General features: G+C 34.9%; 1 protein-coding gene and 1 long non-coding RNA gene across 2 annotated transcripts; one reads left to right on the top strand and one right to left on the bottom strand.

The window, feature by feature from the left end:
• Positions 1-230: 230 nt before the first annotated feature.
• LOC112038645 (protein THALLO) lies at positions 231-15,878 on the top strand. Its single transcript, XM_024071469.2, has 17 exons — positions 231-497; positions 636-728; positions 1,606-1,691; positions 2,188-2,239; positions 3,105-3,253; positions 3,469-3,621; positions 4,307-4,446; positions 6,352-6,439; positions 10,301-10,480; positions 11,819-11,989; positions 12,084-12,161; positions 12,444-12,583; positions 12,666-12,801; positions 14,639-14,907; positions 15,266-15,329; positions 15,423-15,491; positions 15,576-15,878. The coding sequence occupies exons 2-17, from the start codon at positions 638-640 to the stop codon at positions 15,705-15,707; spliced, it is 1,998 nt and encodes a 665-aa protein (XP_023927237.1). The 5' UTR covers positions 231-497; positions 636-637; the 3' UTR covers positions 15,708-15,878.
• Positions 15,879-17,184: 1,306 nt separating this feature from the next.
• LOC136071476 (uncharacterized) lies at positions 17,185-18,266 on the bottom strand. Its single transcript, XR_010632762.1, has 2 exons — positions 17,841-18,266; positions 17,185-17,671 (listed from the first exon to the last, which is right to left on the bottom strand). It is a non-coding gene; the product is annotated as an uncharacterized LOC136071476 (long non-coding RNA).
• Between the last annotated feature and the right edge of the window lie 1,307 nt (positions 18,267-19,573).

The raw sequence follows: 19,573 nt of genomic DNA, 5'->3' as shown, positions 1-19,573 counted from the left end.
GGATTGGAATTGGTGATGATGATGATGTGTCTTATTTTAATTATTTGGCACCAAGTCATTGGACCAGCTGTCATATTGCAGGGATTGCATATGACCTATTGACCTAATTGCAGGTGATAGGCTTCCACTGACTTGGGTCGAACCTGAATCCGAACCCGGCCGAACCGACCAATTGTCCAGGTCTTTAAACATTTTTAATTTTTATTTTTTCGATTTTCATGTATTAACTTAAGCCCCTCCTCATTCTCAAAAAATCCTTAAGCCCCTCCCCCCCTCTCCTCTGCTTTCATTTGTTTCCCACCCTCCGCGCGCCGCACCTTCTCATTGTTGCCGCCGCCCAATCTCTCCTTCATTCGGCAAATCACCACCACCCACAGCCACCGCTCTACACATTACCAACCTCCTTTCATCCTTTGCCTCCGACGAACTCTGTTATTTCAAACCATAAAACTCTCTCTCTCTCTCTCTCTCTCTCTCTGCGCCACCTTTCACTTCAGGTAATACTTTTCTTCTATTCGTATCACCTTGTTTTTAATAACCCCTGTAAGCTATGTAAATAAATAGAACTAGGAATTTATGATGTAGGGGTTTTGTTAATTTAATTTTATTAATTTTACTTCTTTGAATCTTTGTAGCAATGGGTAAGAGAGGAAAGGTCATAAACCCTAAGAGTTTTTCACGCAACCGTGGAGTTGCCTCCGATGACATGGACGATGAAATTGATGCCTGTAAGCAAGCTCATTCTCTGTTTCTTTTTTTTTTTTTCTTCCAATTATTTGTGTAATTATTAAACAAAGACTTGAACTTGGAGATGGAATTTGAGAATCTGTATTCGTTGTTTTTTGTGCTGCTGCTCACAATTTGGATGTTGTGTAATCCATTATTCACTTATTTTTATTTTTGTATTGGTAGTATTCTTAGTTAAGAAAAGAGAGAGAAAAAGTTGATGGGTTTTGAATAATTTGTGCAGATAGTTTTTTCTTTTATATTTTTGGCTTAAACACACTGTGAAGCTTAGTTCACGAGCAATATTAGTCTCTGAAGTTTAAAGTGATTGCATTTAGTCCCTGGCCAAAGTAGAAATGATACACCATCACTTCATAGGAACTAAAATCGATTAAGTTATGTCTTTTTAAGGACTAAAAGTGATCAATCTATGTTTTCAACGACTAAAATTATGTTTTTTAGGAACTAAAAGTCATCGATTTAAGTTTGATATGGACTAAAATTGATCACTTTTAACTTTTTAGGAATTAAAAGCCATTACTTTTAGTTTGTTGGGGACTAAAAGCGATCACTTTCAGTTTTTTGGGGACGAAATGTGATCTCTTTAAACTTCAAGGACTAAAATTGCTCAAGGGTTAAAGTTTAGAGACAAACAATGTATTTTGGCCTATATTTTTTCAATGTGACTGAGAGCATTTTAGTACACTGAGCTTGGTGCTCTTTATTTTTTTAAGCTCTCTGATTTATTTTGTTTCTGTTGCTTACTGTTTCAATGTTATGGAGTCAGTGACAAACTCATTTTGTATTTGTACAATTGTACTATTGTTTTAGTTTTTGGGAAAAATTGATGGGTTTTCTAATGTTTATTTGTGTTTGCAGTTCATAAGCAGAGGGATATTATCCCGCTGGATGCGAATGGTGATATTGTGGACTCAGATGATGAGATACCTGTCTTTGATCTCAAGGTTTTTTTCCCCTTTTATATCAAGTTGTAATAGTTGTTTTGAAATTTTAAAATAGATTCTTCCAGTTGAGAATAATGTAGATTTACTTTATTTTTTGTTCTTTTCCAATTAAATGTTGTACTTTTATAAAAAAAAAAAACTTTAGTTGAATAAAAATCCTTGTCATGTGTGAATTAGGATTAAAGTTACATTTTTTTAGTTTTGTGAAAGCATATAACTGTTTTAAACATTTAAAAGATCTTGGAAAAGACTGCTAAAAAGAATTGTGAACTTTAAGAGAGCCTTCTATATGTGAAAACTATACAAATCTCTTCTATATAATTTTTACCTTAAAAAAAAAAAACTTTATAGATCTCTTCTGCATAACTGAAACAAGCATGTTAAGGAGAATTCTTATTTGTAAGTTTGTTTGATTGAGCATAAGCATGTAGCAATCAGTGTGATTTTTTTTGTATCTTTGTTCTTTCCCACTTGGCAATCCTAATGTTGCTTACAGGGTATCAATGATGACGAGGATGAAGATGATGAAACTGGAGATATTGCAAAAAGTAAGGAAATTGGTTGCAATTTCTTGCGTTGCATTTAATCATTTTTGTTCTTTGAAAGTATATCTCAAGCTGTTGGTTTTGTTTTGTTTTTTTTTTTTTTTTTTTTTTTGGGATAAAAAACAACTGCATAACTACATCTACATAAATAAAGATGCTCTAATTGAGAAATTGTGAAGTTGAATTAGAGGAAATTCTTGCTTAACACCCCCTCAAAAAAAAAAAAAAGAATCACCTACATTTGTAAAAGATTTTGTTAGCTAAATAAATACCATTATTCCGTACAAGAGCCTGTAGTATTGATGTAGATGTATATAATAAATATTAAACAAATGTTTGATTGCTTTAAACTGCAAAACACAAATTAGTAATAAAAGAATGAGCATCGTAGTAAATCAATGCCATTGCAAACCAACCCAATCCTCTATGTCATTGTGTTTCATGCATATTCCTATAACTTTTATTTTTTGGGACAAGTTAATTAATTCATTAAGAAAAAGTAATCATACATCCTACACATGCATATTCTGCAATTTTACACCTGCACCAGGGTTACATATCTCCGATTGTAATTTAGGGTGTTTTCAAGTTGGCTAATTGGTATTAGGCTACTTGGAATTATTATGGGGCACTTATAAGCGACCTTAGGGAGTACTAGGTTCATCACTTGGTATTCCCTTGGCTAAAATGAGAGAATGGACTCCGATGACAATCTCTCTTTTTTTTGGGGGTGAGGGGAAGGGGGGATGGGTTCTAAATCATTCTCTACATATTTTCTTACATAAAAAACTATCAATTGTTATTCCCTTTGGTTCTTACTACAATTGGAGTAACGTTTTGTATGATTAATTTTGCATATTGTCTGTAGTGGCTAGGACACAGAAATATTTACGGGAAAAATTTGGTGGAGCCGAAGATGCTATGCTTGAAGATGATGAAGAAGATGAGGAAGAACAAGATTCTCTATGGGGTGGAAAAAAGAAGGAATATTATCATGGTGATAATGCTGATTACGAGGTGATGATTAGAATATTATTTGCTATTTGTCCAATGATGCTCCACACCCCTTCTCACTTTTTTCCCCTTTGTATTTAATATAAATGTTTTTCAGCAACAATCACTTACTGCCTCTATGGAAACTATCTTGTTCACAAACTAATTTCTTAAGCAATCATATGTATATAATTGAGGTTGTCTTTGTAGTTGCTCTAACCTTTTTGTTTCCAATGAAGGCACAATCAAGTGATGATGATGGACCTCTGAAGGAGGAGGAAGCGGTTAAGAAACTACAGATGCAAAAAGCAGAATCTTATACAATTGAAGACTTTGGCCTTGATGTAATTGAAGATTGTAGTGATCCGAGTGATAGGGAATTAACTCTAGAGGTGAGGGTTCAATACTCTCTCCTTATTAATGAAAAAAGGAAGTAAAGAGATAAGTAAGTTAAACCTTTGGTCTTTATTTTCAAGCTTGGGTTATCCTCTTTTGTGTTTTTTTGATAAGTAAATTTTATTGATAGAAAACAAATACCCAAGTATACAAGAAGTATACAAAGGGAGCAATACAATCAATCTAACAGATTACAATGATCAACAAAATCATATAATGAACATAAAGAAGGAGAACCCACAACTAACATCCACTCAAACAACATTGAAAGAAAAACAGCTTAATATCAGGCAAATATCTTTCACTGTCCTCAAAACACTGAGCATTCTGCTTCTGCCGAATTCACCACTTCAAGCAATGAGGAATGGCTCTCCAAATAACAGTTTCCCAATGTCTACGAAAATGACCTTGTTAAGAGGCTATCAAATCCACAACTGACTTTGGCATCACCCAAGAAACTCCATGAACCTGAATACCATACATGATACACCACAATTCGGAAGCTATAGGACAATGAAGCAATAAGTGATCCACAGGTTGTTCACTCCCTTTGCACGTATAACACCAATATGTTACCAGTTTACATGTCTTATCCATATTTTATTGTTTGTTACTTTTAAAGGGCGTATGGACTATTAATTCTTTTGAATGACACATAGCCCAATATCGCTGCTTGTACAGGAAATGTCAGCCAAAAGAGAAGGCAGAAAAAAATATCCAGGGATAAAAGAAGCCTTTGATGACACTGGAGCAGCTTATGAGGAGGTTAAGAAAGATTTGAGTGCTCTATCAAAGGAGGAACAAATGGATGTTTTATATAGGTAAGGTTTTTCAATTTTTGTTTGTTTAGTTCTTATATTTCTGCACTTGTTCGCATGTTATATTTTTGAGCTGACTCTTTTTGATCAAGGCTGAAATGTAATACTCAGAAGAAAATGATAAGGAGAAAGGTTTTGTAGCTTCATAAGTAATAGCCATTCCAGAGCTCAAACAGGTGGTGGTGTTAGAAATGTAATAAGATTATGATCAGAGATGAAATCTAGTGTGGGGTGCTTTTACTTAGAAATTTATCTTGTTAAGCTAGTCTGGCTATCTTAGAGAAAGCCAAAGATTGAATAAGAAATTGTAGAAATCTGATGAAGGAGGGATCTAATACAAGATGCACAATAGATTCCTTGAGTCTTTCAACATGATGGAGTAACCAGATTGGCCTATCCATTCTTCTTACTTCAAATTAACAACATAGGATATGCCACAGGAATATTTGCAGATGGGTCTGCAGTATTATTTTGCTTCCTTCAACTATGGAGGTTCCCCTTTTCTTATGCTTTCATAGCTCCAAATTTTGTGGAAAAATGATGCTTGCAATTATATTATCTATAGAAAAAATCTTGGTTCAACTATAGGAAGAAATTTAATCTATTTTTGAGGGGTAGGGAAGGGGAGGGGTTTTCTAAGAATGAAAATAAGGGTGTCTAGGGATTTATTAGTGGGCCTTGTACTTGCAATGAAGTTTTCAAAACGTGATATGAAATGCCGTTGGATTATAGCAATTGTTGCTTGATGTCAAGTGGGTAACCAGTATTCACTATATGTAAGTGAAACTGAAGGTGTTGAGATAGTTGGGTTGACAATTGTAAACATGTTGCACTTTTGCTATCAATAAAACTTTTATTACCTATCCAAAAAAAAAAAGAAAAAAAAAAGAGATAGTTAAGTTGACAATTTCTTTAGAGTAATGGATTTTTGTAGCTTGGATAAGTGGAAGTACATGGAAAGATAAGATTCAAAATGAGGAAATCCCCTTTAAAGATAGGGTTGGCCCATATTGATGAAAAGGTGAGGGAGGTTTTCTTGAGATGGTTTGGTTATTCAAAAGACAGCAAGTAATGCACCGGTGAGAAAGAATAAGTTGATTCAAGTTAAGAAAACAAAAAAGGTAGAAAAATAATGCCAATAGAAGTAGTAAAAAGGACATGTAAAAAAAGGGTGTTCCATCCACTTTCTAGAGGTGAAACCTACATTTAATAGAATGTGTGTTGGGAATACACGTGTGAGTGAAGTTCTACATTGAATAAGAATGTCAAGATGGAGTGATTAATACAACATAGTTGGGCCCAAACTCACAGGCTTAAGTCTTTCGGGATAAGTAGTGTCCTTATATGTTATATTAACTACTCAGTTGGTGGCTCCCTAAGGTGTTATCTTCCCAACAATGTGTTATCTTATTACATTTGGCTTTGGTTCTGTAAACTCATCTGGTGCTGCAAAATCTAAAGATGTTTAGTATTTGTGGTGGTTTATTAAGAGATCTTCTGCCTGCATCCTCTTCTGTTAGACTGTTTCTATTGAGCTCCTCATCATGCCCCTGATCCATGTTGTTTGCAATTTTGAGCCTTGTTAACTGTTAATTGGGTGCATGTATAATGTGGTTGTTTTGCTATGAAGGCATTGAATTTCTTACATAGGTTGGTGTATATATCAAATACATGCTTGACTGTGATAATTGTAGATTTTCTATTATTTAGATCTTGATCCACTTATTGCTGCTTAAATATGCTCATAAGCTATTTTGCTGAGTTTTACTTTTTTGGGGGAGGCCTTTAATCACTACTTCTTGCTATAAATGTCTGTCTCTTTTTTTTTTTTTTTATTATTATTTTTTATCATTGGCAGTGATAACTTTTGCTTCTGCATGTTTGGTTAATAATGTTTTTATCCCACAGTTCTGCTCCAGAATTAGTTGGCTTGCTGTCGGAGCTGAATGATGCAATTGAACAGCTTGAAAAAAAAGTGGATCCACTTCTAAGCATGGTATTATATTTTCTTCTTTGATTAGTTTATTGTAAGTGTTATAAAGTGCATTGCTTCATTAAGGATGATTTAGATGGAGTCTACCTAGAAATGGATTGATTTATCTCTGAACTTTTCCTTTTTGAGGGGCTTATATTATGTTTTGTTCTATGTTTGTCTGTGGTATCTGCAGGGGGTTGGTTATAGGTTTCTCTTTGATATGTAATACTTTGAATTTCTTTTAGCTTTCAAAAGATTTTAAAATGTTTGAATGTTTAAATGCCCGTAGATCTGACTCATTATGTTGTCCCAACCGGGTTCATATATTTGTGGTTCCTACTCTTCACCCTGTACATCCTGCCAGTGTCCTCACACCAATTTTCATTTACAGTNTGGAAAAATTAACCTCATTCACAGATTCAAAATATTCTGAGAGATATTGATGAAATGGTGAGCAAAGGTCATTTGTTAGAAAATGGTTTCAGCATAATTAACATTAATAGGTCCCAAATTAGTTCCCAATTAACATTAAATGGCTCCAATCACTCCCATTTCAGAATTAATTGGTTCCAATTTACTCTAATTAAAAGAATTACTTACAAATTACTCATTGAATAATTAATGTTTAACTATCTAATTAATTAGGTGTATGCAACCTCACCATAAAATGTAGTCCTAACCAATCAAATTATGACACATCATTGATCTCAAATTGATCACTCCTATAACCAATTGAAATCAATTGTTCATAATCATATATAGTCGGACTCAATTTGTGATAGTACATCTTAGCCATTAAAAATTGATTTGATGATAACTTTCAATCTGGTAGTCCGATTAAGGCTTATGACCGGTCGATTTGATCGTTATAACATCAAGATCATTTTGGTGAAATGAATTCAAGGATCTAATGGCTAGAATCAAGATGCATATTTTCAAGGCAAAATTACCCTTTTACCCTCCATGCGTGGTTAAATACGGGTTGCAAAATGGGGTGCCAACACTCATATTAACCGAATTACCCCCACTCTTATCATCACTAGAGAGTACCTCATTAAAGTCACCCAACATCACCCAAGGCAAAGAATGCAAAGAAGCAACATTAGATAAATTACCCCATAACAATTTACGCTCTACAAATCTAGAACTAGCATAAATGCAAGTTAAAACCCAAGAAAGGTCAGTGGACTGTACCTTGATAATGACATGGATTTCCTGCTCAGTTTTAGCCAATTGAGTGACTTCCACCTCTTCAGACTTCCACAAAAGCCACAGACCTCCAGCATAGCCAATGGTGTCTGTGTGAATTGCTCCATCAAACGGCAGTGTATCAGTGATATCCTTAGCACGGTTTTCTCCAATTCGGGTTTCAGTTATGATAACCATGGGTGGGTTATGCTTATTGATGAGATTATTCAGGGTGGGTTTGAAGCGAGGGTTCAAAGCCCCTCTACAATTCCAGCAAATAATATTCATTGATATTGGAGGTAAAAAGTCCGGATCCTTACTGATTTGAAATTGGTTCCTTGCTTGATTCAGCAATTTCCAACTCATTTTCCTCATGCTAGCTAAAGCCAATCCTTCGGTCTTCGACAAGCATATCGCATGCTCCATTATCCCCATCGGTTCCTCCCTGGATGTTATTAGGAGAGTGATTTGGGGGCTTTCCCCACATATTTGGATTAGAGTGATGGCTTCCAAACACCCCATCAAACTTGTTGTTGAGATCAGCATCCCTAACATTTTCTTTGTTTTTATTTCCTCCAACAGGTTTGATTTTGGCAAAATTCGCTCTAGCGAATTTGGTGATAGTGCTCTCCACCCCAGAACTCTTCATTCCTCCCTTGATGGGATGTCCGTTGGGAATCTCCACCAGGGGTTTCCCCAGTTCAACTAGGCCGGGTCTGTCAAGGGTAGGAACCCCTTTTCTTGCTCTTGGGAGTAAGAGGGAAAATGTGACTCCAAGCCACCATTTGTTCCGGATCGAACCACCCCCAGATCATGGTTGGACTAGATCGGATCTGCTCCAGAGTTGATGGGGTTAAGCTTATAATTTTTCTGTTGATTTTTATTGCCCATTGTTGCTGGTTTTTGCTCTCCCTGAGACTGTTGCAGAAGCTTCCCTTTCCCTTTCCCCTTGAACCTATTTTTTGATTTGTGAATGGAGTTGCTGGGATTGGTATGGGGTTGTGACATGACTACACCATTTGAGTGAGGAGTGCTGGATGCAAAATGGTTTGGCTTCAGAGGTGAAGGCAGGCTGGCAGAACTTGTGGCGTTTAATCCCTCTGACTTTTGCTTATCCTCGGGTGGGGCACTGGGAGTATTAGTTGGTGGCACAACAGATGGATGGGACCGAAGGTGATGGCCCATATCCTTCGCATTAAATGTCCCAGCTAGGCCTGTGCTAGTTGTTGAGTGATTTGGGCGGGATGTACTCTGCCTCAGGCCTTGTTTCCTCCTTTCCACTAGCATCCAAGGCCCGTATTCATCCTTAACACTGCCCACTCCCTTTTGCATTGAAACATGGGATTTGTCCGCTTCCTCCACTCTTTTCCCAGGCTCCTTACTCATCATTTGAACCTCCGTTAACTCCTTGATAAGGTACAGGCATGTTTCTCTACGATGTCCCAACCTTCCACAGGCAAAGCATAAAGAACTTACACCCTCATACAGAACTTCTTGCCCAAAACAACCGATGAAACCCTCCTCACCAGTGGTTTTGCGAGGTCGACCTGGACACAAATCCTCGCATATCTCCCTCGAGTCCCCGAAGCTGTAGTAGCATTAATCCGTAACACAGGGCCAATAGCATTCCCTATATCTTTCAAGACTCCCATATCATAAAACTCAATTGGGAGTAATGGAAGACGTGCCCAAACAGCCACTTTGGAATAGGCAGTAGCATTTGGTTTGAAGTACGGTTCCCATGCTCGAATGGTCAAGTAGTGCTCACCTATAAACCATGGCCCCCTTTCAAAACCTTATCATAATCGTCGATTAACCCAAACTTTATCAAGAAGAAATCTTCCCCAGATCAATACAATCTAGTCTACCTGCGGGTTTCCATAGTTGCATGATTCTATAGTGCAAAAAGTGAAAACCAACAATCCTTCCATAAACCTTAATAATGAGTGAATGAGCCCATATTTCCCTAATGTGTAGCTTTGTCTCTCTCGAGAGCTTGATAGCAACCTCCCCTTCCATAAGATCCTCGTTTTCGTCATTGGAAGGTGCATCATTCTCAGAGTCGGAGAGGACCCCAAAAGCTTGGGCAAAAGCCCTAGGGATTTCACCCACGAGTTTAGCCTTGTAGGACAGAGGTTCACTCACTTGGCCACCAGCTGTAGCTGTTGGGAAACCCGTGGAGTGGTCATCTTTAACCTTCTTCGTGCTTCGCTGCAGTTCCGTCGTTTCTTCCCTGTCTTCTCTAACGCCGAAAACTCACACTCCATTTGCTATCAAATAGAATTAATTTGTAGGTTGATATATATATATATATATATAGTTACGCATTTGGTTTTATTTTTTTTTTCTAATAAGATATTTTTTTTATTAAAAAAAAGTATCTACTAAGAACATGATAGTAAATTTATACATTCTACATTTTTTATCATCTCATTTTTCATTTCAACCAAACAAAGAGTTTTTCATTACTTTACTTTTCTACCTTTCAATCAAATAATATAAGGGAAAAATAAATTTTTTTTTTTATCCATTCTCCATTTTCTTTTTTCTCAATTCTCTTTCTCCTCCCTTTCCCCCCCACCCCCCCCCCTCTCTCTCTCTCTCACACTCACACACACAAAAGGTCATAACATGTAAAGATGCTTTTGCTTGGTTTCTTAGCATTCAGCATTGTAAATGCTTTGATGTTTTAAGGTTAAAAAGGAGGAAATCATGATGGAAGGAGGAGTGCGTTATTTGGAGATGAAGCAGCTTCTTTTGCTCTTGTATTGCCAAGCTATAACTTTCTATCTCCTTCTCAAGTCTGAAGGGCAGCCCATTCGTGATCATCCTGTGCTAGCTCGCCTTGTAGAGATCAAGAGCTTATTGGATAAGGTCTTCTCTTCTCAATCAAAATGCAAAATTAACATTATTATTTTGTGATAAGTAGGTAGTTATTTTCTATAACAATAAGTGTTGCGGTCCTAAAACAATCATTTGTTTGTATTAATCTGTTAAAAAAGAAAAAGTTGGTACTTACATAATGTGTACACAATGCGGCTTATGTTTCTCTATTGATTGTACATTAATATTTTTATACATGATTTGTATTTCTGCCTCTCTTTCAGGAATCAGGTTCCCCTCTCAAATTAGTTAAATTGGTGCACTGTGACTATTATTGTCTGTCTTACCATGTTTAGAATAATAGTCAATCCTTTGGAAGTTACATTCATAACTTAGTCCTTGGGTGATCTATGTAATTTCTGCAACCTGGAGTGTAGGAGCTGGATCACCTCCTTTGCTTGGAGAGCTAATACTTGTTGGGCCAGAGAATGCCTTAAGAACCCAGCAGCCCACGTAAAATGGTTAAGTAAAAGGAGGGTAACATGTCTTTGTCCTGGGGTTCACTTCATTCATTATAACTATAAAGTGTAAGTTTCTGATGGACTGGCACTCCGATAGGTCAACTGCTATCAGTGCTGCTAGAAAGATCCAAATTATAATGCACTATCTAAAACTAATTCATCTTTGAAAAAAATTGAAATAAGTGTCCAGGTATAATGGAATATTTAAAATCTTTTGCTAATCTGTCATTGTTAGGATTTATTGCAATGCTATATAGATGGGTGTTGCTTCTTAAACTTTCATATAGATATGTATCTAAAATTTTTATGCTTTAATTGCTACGTTACATACACACACACACACTCACATATATGTATATGTATTTTTTTTTTTCAGATAAGGACAATTGTTGAACAGTGGCCTTTGTCTCTAAGTATGCCTATCTATTGGTTTCGATGAAAACTGAATATAATAAAAAAAAAAAAAAAAAAAGGCAATGCCAACATAGCTGCAATAGATGGTTGTACAAGTTAAAACTAAGTACTTTCATATCTGATATGGTATGCACCATATATTTTTGGTAAATTTTAAAAAGATGTGGATAGGATCTAAGCTTATCATTAAAAATTGGTCTGGTCTAGTTGGTTAACAACTGGGAAAAGATGAATTATTTTTTTATGTATTACATTTATCAAATTGCTTTATATGTGACAATGTTTAACCTCTGTGATCATATGAGTACTTGTGTTCTACCCATATTTTTCTTCTCATTTTGTGCACAAAGATGATTATAGCAGTTCTGTCATTGAGGTATACTGGTTTGTTATTTCAGATGTGGATTGGTTTCCCTGACAACTTGCTTCTTTTTAATGTTTGCTCCACTAACAGACAAACCAACTTGATGGGAATCTTCCATCTGAACTTGAGGAGTTCCTGAACAACAATCAAGGGGTTGAAATGGTAGTAAAGTTGGGTAGAGAGAATATTACATTGTCAAGTGATTCTGTTACAAAAGATCAGGGGCCCTATCCTTCAGCTGAAACCCAAGAAACAACAGTGGTAGGTCTTTTCGCTATAAAACATGCTTGTTTTAACTTCCTTAACTTAGTAATACATGCTTTGTTCATGTCTTAGTTTTCTTTTAATACTGCAGCCTCATAACACAGCTGAGTTGGAAAATGTGGAAACTTTGAAGGATAGTGAGAACAAAGCAGGAAAACGCAAACACCAGGTGAATTATGATGGAGATGTAATCACAAATTTGAGATTATAAGTTTGGTGCTTTTCATGTTTCTTTTCTGATATCAATCATTTTTGTTATGTTTAATTTTTATTTTTTCTATTTTAACTCAATTCAACACAACTAAGATAAATCCTAACTATTTCAAGTCTGCTACATGGTTCTTTTTATGCTACTTGGCCTTATCTAGGACATGTCCCCATATATCTTTTCTTTTAACATAAATATTTGTTGCTGCAATTTGGCTAATGTGCAACTGTTAAAATATGACAGAGTGATCAAGTTGGTGTACAAAGCATGGAAATGTTAAAAGTTAGAGCTGCCCTCGAAGAAAGATTGAAACAAGAGGGTATCCTTAGTTCCAGAGCTTCAAAGTCTGATAAAGCCCAGAAACGTCTGAAGCCAGTTAATGGGTACTGTTTCTGCCTAAGCTCTCTAGTTTTGGCTTCTTTCTGAAATTTTAAGTACTAATTCATTGAAGCTGGAATGGAACAGACGACTTGTGACGTATGATGATTTCGATGATGATGCTATAGACGTGGGGGCTACTAGATTCAGTAATGGTCATGCAAGTTCATTGAGCACAAGTAAACTCTCCCAAATTGTTTCTGCTAAAACAAATAAGCCCAAGGTATAAAACTTGATTGGACCTCTTTGTATGTGTGAGTTTATATGGACATTAATTTCATCAATCAATTGTAGCCTGCATATGAAAGAAAACCATCACATATATATAGTTGATCTCTTTCATACACCAGCTGGATACTAAAAGGCTACTCAAAGCTTTTTTATTTATTTATTTTATTTTATTTTTTTGAAAATTTTAATTTAATATAATATTTTGAACATGAGCATCATTGTTTGGTCGCCCATGTTGGGTATCCCCAAAAAAGGAGATTGATACCAACATTTCATGGATCCTTTCAACCGTTGCATGAGGTTGGGTGTAGAGTGCCCTGCATGTCAAAACATATATTTTTGCTTAAGGATTTTTGTTTTGATGGGAAAAAATAATTAATCTTTTTAATACAACAGCTGGTTTTTATTTTATCTTTAATTTTTTTTTATAAATTTAATATAATATTTTGAACATGAGCATCAATGTTTGGTTGTCCATGTTGGGTATCCCCCAGAAAAGAAGATTGATACTGACATTTCATGGGTCCTTTTCAACTGTTGCATGAGGTTGGGGGTAGAGTGCCGTGCATGTCTAATAATACATTTTTGCTTCTTTAGGGTTTATGTTTTGATGGGAAAAAATAATTAATTTGGTGCATGTTGCAACAATTATTTTCCGTTCTTAAGTTTTAAGGCTTCTCAACAGTACCTTAACTTTTAAGTTTTGCCATTGGTTACAAATTACCACATTTAAAAATTTCTTCCCCCATTTTAAAGCAGGAATGTACATTGTAATTTGGAAACCACAGCTTTGCCATAAATGTTCTACTCAAATAAGATTTGACTCTTTTTGCCTAATATCTCAAATGACTCAACCATCAGTCAAGTCATTTATGCCTTACTGGCTGTAAATGAACTGAGCTATTTATGACTATTAACAAGCCGAGCTCAAACATGATAATGTGTTTGTGAACAACCTTGTGGGGATGAGGCTTGACTTATGTATAATATTATATGTTTGTAAGTGTAAATGTATAAAAATATACTTATATAGGCTTGAGATTGGATTGCGTAAGTTTGTAAATAAGTTCATATGATATCAAATTATTTTATATTATCTTGATAATATAAAAAATTCATTTTATAATAAAATTTTATATAATTTTAACAATACAGTATTGGTGAATCTAACTTTTGTAAGTTCATAAACAAAAAACAATCTATCTAATTAATTCAAATAATATAATTTCATCTATAATTAATTATTAGTTTTATTTTATTTTTATTTTTTATTATTTTATTATTTTTATAAATTTGTTGGTGAAGGAATAAAATATTTTAGTCATAGGAAAAAAAGTAAGTTAATCATGTAAGCTCGTGAACAAGCTTAAGTTTGTTCAACAAGAAAATGAATTAAGCTCCAACATGTAATCTAGTTTGGTAATGATTTCGAGCTCGAATCATGTACGAAATACAGTTAAATTTACAATCCTGAATTTTCATCATGTTGCTTGGCTTGGTTCATTCATAGCCCTTCATATTGCAACCCAACAACTTTATTGTATTTTACTATCTATCTACTATAGTAGCGTCCTACATTTTTGTGTGGATGATTCAATAGTTGATTTATGTATGTGATTCTAGTTCTATCAAATTTTAGGTTGTAGTATGATGGAGAAACATTTGAATGTGTTGTGTGAATAATAGATTCTTCTTTCTGATGAAATATTCCAATAGCTAGGAAAAAGAAAAAATTCTCAACTTAGGGAGACCATATTGCTAGTTGATTGTCTTGAGAAGTTTAAAAGTATCTCTATTTAAATAACATTTGTATTCAATCTATATGGAAGGTGGTTTCTGGTGATGATGATTTACCTAAAAGGGATGATATTGGAGAAAGGCGGAGGAAGCATGAGCTCCGAGTGTTGGCTGGAGCTGGAATCAAATCTGAGGATGATGTTGGTGAGGATGATGTTGTGGATGAAGTTGACAATTTTGAGGTCGATGGGGATGCTGACATGGGGGATGGTGATACAGGAGATTCGGAAGATGAATATTACAAACAAGCTGAACAACGACGAGCTGCAAAACTTGCTGCCAAAGCTGAGATGTATTCAAGGTGTGTTTCTGCTTTGTGATTAGATGATATACTTTTTGCTACCTCCTAATAGTTATAGTCAGGTTTCTGGATTCCCTCTATGGGTTTGTATTTAGTATTACATCTATGAATAAGAAGAATAACTTGTTCAAATCCCTTTGTGCTGTATTATGCAGTTAAAGTTTACTCTCATGTGCTATAGATTTTTCTGTCCATATGTTTGTGTGCATGTTTGATTATTAATATTATTATTGTTTATTTGTCTTGCAATTTTTATGGTTTATGAGTGCCAGTCAAATCTTTGATTGCTGTTGCTACACACTTAGATTTTCTGTGGTGCTGGTAGTCTTGTATTCTGAAAACATTTCTGCTTCTGCAGGACCTCAGTGGTAGTCCCATCTTCTTCTGAACCCATTGATGGAAAACGCTATATCACTTACGAGGTGAGCACACCCCCATTTTCACTGGCTTGTTAGATCTTGACCATAATCTTTGTCTCCAAACTCATTATATATTTTCTGTCAAACTTGCTGCAGATGGAGAAGAACAGAGGGCTGACTCGGAACCGCAAGAATCAAACCAAAAATCCTAGGAAGAAGTACAAGGTATTATCACAGACTGCTTGAATGTAACAAATCACTTTATTCTTGTATTTAGTAACTAATCTCTCTCTTTTGTAAAATATGCAGGAACAACACAAGAAAAAAGTGAATCGTCGGAAAGGGCAGGTGCAAGAGATCAAGAAACCTATTGGTCCTTATGGTGGAGAAGCCTCTGGAATTAATGTAGCAACCAGCCGGAGTGTTAGATTCAAGAACTAAATACTGTTTTTTGTTTCAATTTTTCTACTTTGTCAGTTGCATAGCGCTAGTTGGATCATGTATCATGTTTGTGTCTGTCTCCAATCCAAATTTTGATATCTCATATATTTACATATATTTAAAATATAATATTTCAAGAGGAAATGGGCAAGGCTTCAAATAATTAACTTATCTACTGGTTTTTTTTAATTATTATTTTTAACCATAAAAAATGGGATCTCGCACAATGGCACTTTCTCTTTTCACAAGATTTGGTGGAGGGTGAGGTTAGGATGAAAAGTGGGTTAGAGGTATATTTAGGCTAGGTTTGTGATTTTGGAGGTAGGCCTATAGTAGATATCGATATGACGGTAACGAGCCAAGCATAGGATTAAAATGTCATGATTGATTTATATAATTCTATTTGAACATAATTGGGTGTTTTTTATTATAAGGAAAATAGAGAATTGGTTGCTCATTTTTTTTTAATAAAAGAAAATTTAATGATTAGTTAATTAATTTACAGCTCATGAATTGTTCGTAGCTGTATGATTTTCTCAAATGAAGCTAACAATCCTGCACTAGAATTTTGCCCGAGAGCAAGGCTACTTGATTTCAATTTGCAAAGCCACTATAACATTTCCTGTGTTCCTTCTACAGTATTACTAGGAGGTGCTGAATTTGCATTTCTGAATTATGCAGTTCGATTGATTCAAAATAATCTCGATCTATCAAAAACCTAATTGTTCAATCAATCGACTTGCTATCAAACAACTAAAGCTTGAACTTGTTATGCAGAAACCTTAGTAGCAGTCTTGAATTTAAAGATAAACTTTCTAAGACAAGTTACAAGATACTTTTGCTCACGATCTACCAACCTAAACTCTGGACTCAACATATGTCAAAACTAAATTATAATATTCAGGAGGAAATTCCCAAGGCTTCAAATAATCATGAAATTACTATTATTTTAGTGTTGTCAATGACTGAAATGCATTGGTGGTAATCTTAAGTATCATATTATCATGATTAGTTCATTTAATTTTATTCGAGTTAAGTTCGACCTAATCACGAAATGAGTTTACGTATTCAAGTTGGATTTCTCATTTTTTTTGTCGAAGAAGCTTTGGGTTGTTCTTTTTCCAAGAAAGGAAAATTTCATGATGTTTCATATAATTTACTGCCCATGAAATGTTCCTAGCAATGATTTTTCCCAATTAAAAGCTTACAATCCTACACCAGAAGTTTTGCAGAGCAGCGTATAGTACTTCCTGTGTTATTTCACTATAGGAGACTAGGAGTCCTTAGTCCTTACCTCTTAGGCCAAAGCGATACCATTGAAAGTAGAAACCTTTTGAAAAGAAAAAAAAAAGTGGAATATTTTTTCAAGAATTTCAATTTCGCTGCTCTAAACTTCACAAATCACAACTATTGAACCCAACTTCACATCAAACATAGTAGAAGAGACCAGAAGAAAAGAAAATCCAAACAACAAAGCTGAGTAATTGAGCCAAAGTCAATATAAAAGCAAACTAAAATACCATTACACAGATTCTTCATCATCATCAGAATTTTTTTTATTTTTTTTACATTGAGGAGGGGAGGGGGATTACAAACCAGAGAGCTGTGGCATAGAGGACAATGGCTAGTGCTGACAGCATAAAAGCCACGCCAATAACCCTGCAAAATCTTCGACCCTTGGCTTGTGTTGGATCAAAAGCGAACCCAAGGAGCCGAGAAATGCGCAGAGGGCAAGATTAGAAATACATGATAGAGTGTCGGTCGATCTCTGAACAAGGCTGGAACTGGTCTACCGTCGACGTTTTCCTGTGGAAGAACCATAAATGTTGCAACTGCAGTAGAGGAGACGCAAACTATTGAAAGCGCAATATCCTTTGAACGGAGAAGAAGGCTTTCTTGAAGCGATGGTTCCCAATAAACTGGCTTCATCCCTTTCTTCTTGCGAGCTTGATGAATTGTGCACCCTTTTTTGACGATATATGTAAAATAAAAAATAAAAAATAACAAGATAATGATTTCAGAAAACTCAAACAAAGTAAGTAATCTGACAATTTTGAAGGAACGTTCCCTAGATATGACCAACCGGCTCCAAATCCATCGAACAATATACGAAGGAAATCAATTGTAACTTACTGACAAAATATCACCTGGCGTAGAGACCAATGTTGCTGCAATACAATAATGCGACAACTGGATAAATGGTTTTAGTGTTTATGATACATAAAACAAGAGCATAGTTTGATCCGACCGGCCTTGATAAAAACAAGAACTAAAAATACCTTTATCTCCATCTGCTTTATTAATAAGCGTATCAAAAAGAAGCCCGATCAAATGATGGAGAATTCATCCGAGCAGGAGATGGATCCTTGGTCCTTGACGTTAGTATTTATGCAGGCACGTTTGCTTAGCCTATCTGTGAAGCTGTACGTCTGTGAAGAAGCTTATCTGTTAAGCTGGTATCTGTGAAGCTGGAGAATTCTTCTGTGAAGAAGCTTAGCCAAACTGTGAGCAGGAGATGGATCAACCTAGGCGTTGGTGCTCACTGGCGACTCCAGAAATTTTTTTCAGGGTATTCCTCAATAAGCATAAATTACACGATCTAATAAAAAGAAAATTTTGTATATTGACAACAACAACAATAAAAAAATACGCAAATACATAAAGTTTACAATTGCCTTCTGCGTGGTTTTCTTATCAAATATTTGTCCATATTCTAGCAAAAAAATAAACAATAAACTATAAGTTCATTGAAATATTAATAAAATTATTAATTATTGTTGTTTTATTAATTTGTTTGTCTTTTATAAACAATAATTTGTTATATTATTGTTTCATTAATTATAAAATTATTAATTATTGTTTAGCCTAACATAAATTTTTTTTTTGAAACATTAGCCTAACATAATTTAATTTATTTGTCTTTTATAATGTATTGTTTCATTATTGTTTAGCCTAACATAATTTAGTTGTTTAATTTGTTTATCAATTGTGTTCTATAATTTGTTATGTGTATAATTAATACGTATGGTGTAATTAAAAGTTGAGTGGGTCAATCAAGTGATAAACCCAAGCCTTAAATTATACCCATATCATAATCCAAACCATAAACCAAGGCCCAACCTTTAATTTAATTTAATTTTTAGTAACTTTTTTTCTATTTTCCTTTGCTTTCTATGTCAGGTTTTTTTTTTTTTTTTTTTGACTGAAATGGTTGAAGTATAATAATTAGAAGAAAAAAAAAAAAGAAAAAAAAAAAGAAACCCGACCCAGGAGCTTTACAAGCACGGCCTAGAGAAAACATTGGACCTATAGGTCCAGAAACCTCCAAGGCCTTTTTTTTTTTTTTTTAAATTATGTGCATTTTTGCTTTAACCTTTTTCCTCTCCTTTCACATGTGCTTTACATCTTATTTCTATCCTGTCTCTTCTAGATTTTTCTTCAGATCACTTTCCTCTTTTCTTTCTTCTATTCTTTCTTCGTCCTTATTTCTTAGTCACAGCTTTTCTTCTCTCTCAATGTTCTCCTCAAGCATCATTTTACGCCGCCGCCATGCTTCTTTCAACAAGCATTGTTCATCCCTAATAGCACCTCCATGCTCCTCTCTGAAGCTGCCTCTACCCAGCACAACGTCTCCTGACCTCCATTACTAATCTATATCTGCTTTGTTTGGATTATAGGTTTATATTTTCATTATTTTGTATTGGAAATCAAGAGTTTTTGTTTAGGCTCGAAATCTGTTTTTGGTTGAGGGTTTTCCTAATTTTGGTTAAGGGTGTTCCTAACTTTTTTTTAAGGGTAAACAAATAATTTTTTTTTTAATTATTATATATAATTTTTTTTTTCAGGTCAGGGTGTTCCTGGGAACA

This window comes from Quercus suber, unplaced genomic scaffold (genome assembly GCF_002906115.3).
Source record: "Quercus suber isolate HL8 unplaced genomic scaffold, Cork oak 2.0 scaffold_16, whole genome shotgun sequence".
In the NCBI taxonomy this organism is placed as follows: Eukaryota; Viridiplantae; Streptophyta; class Magnoliopsida; order Fagales; family Fagaceae; genus Quercus; species Quercus suber.
The sequence above is the reverse complement of the archived record's forward strand: the minus strand, read 5'-3'. Positions and strand labels throughout refer to the sequence as shown.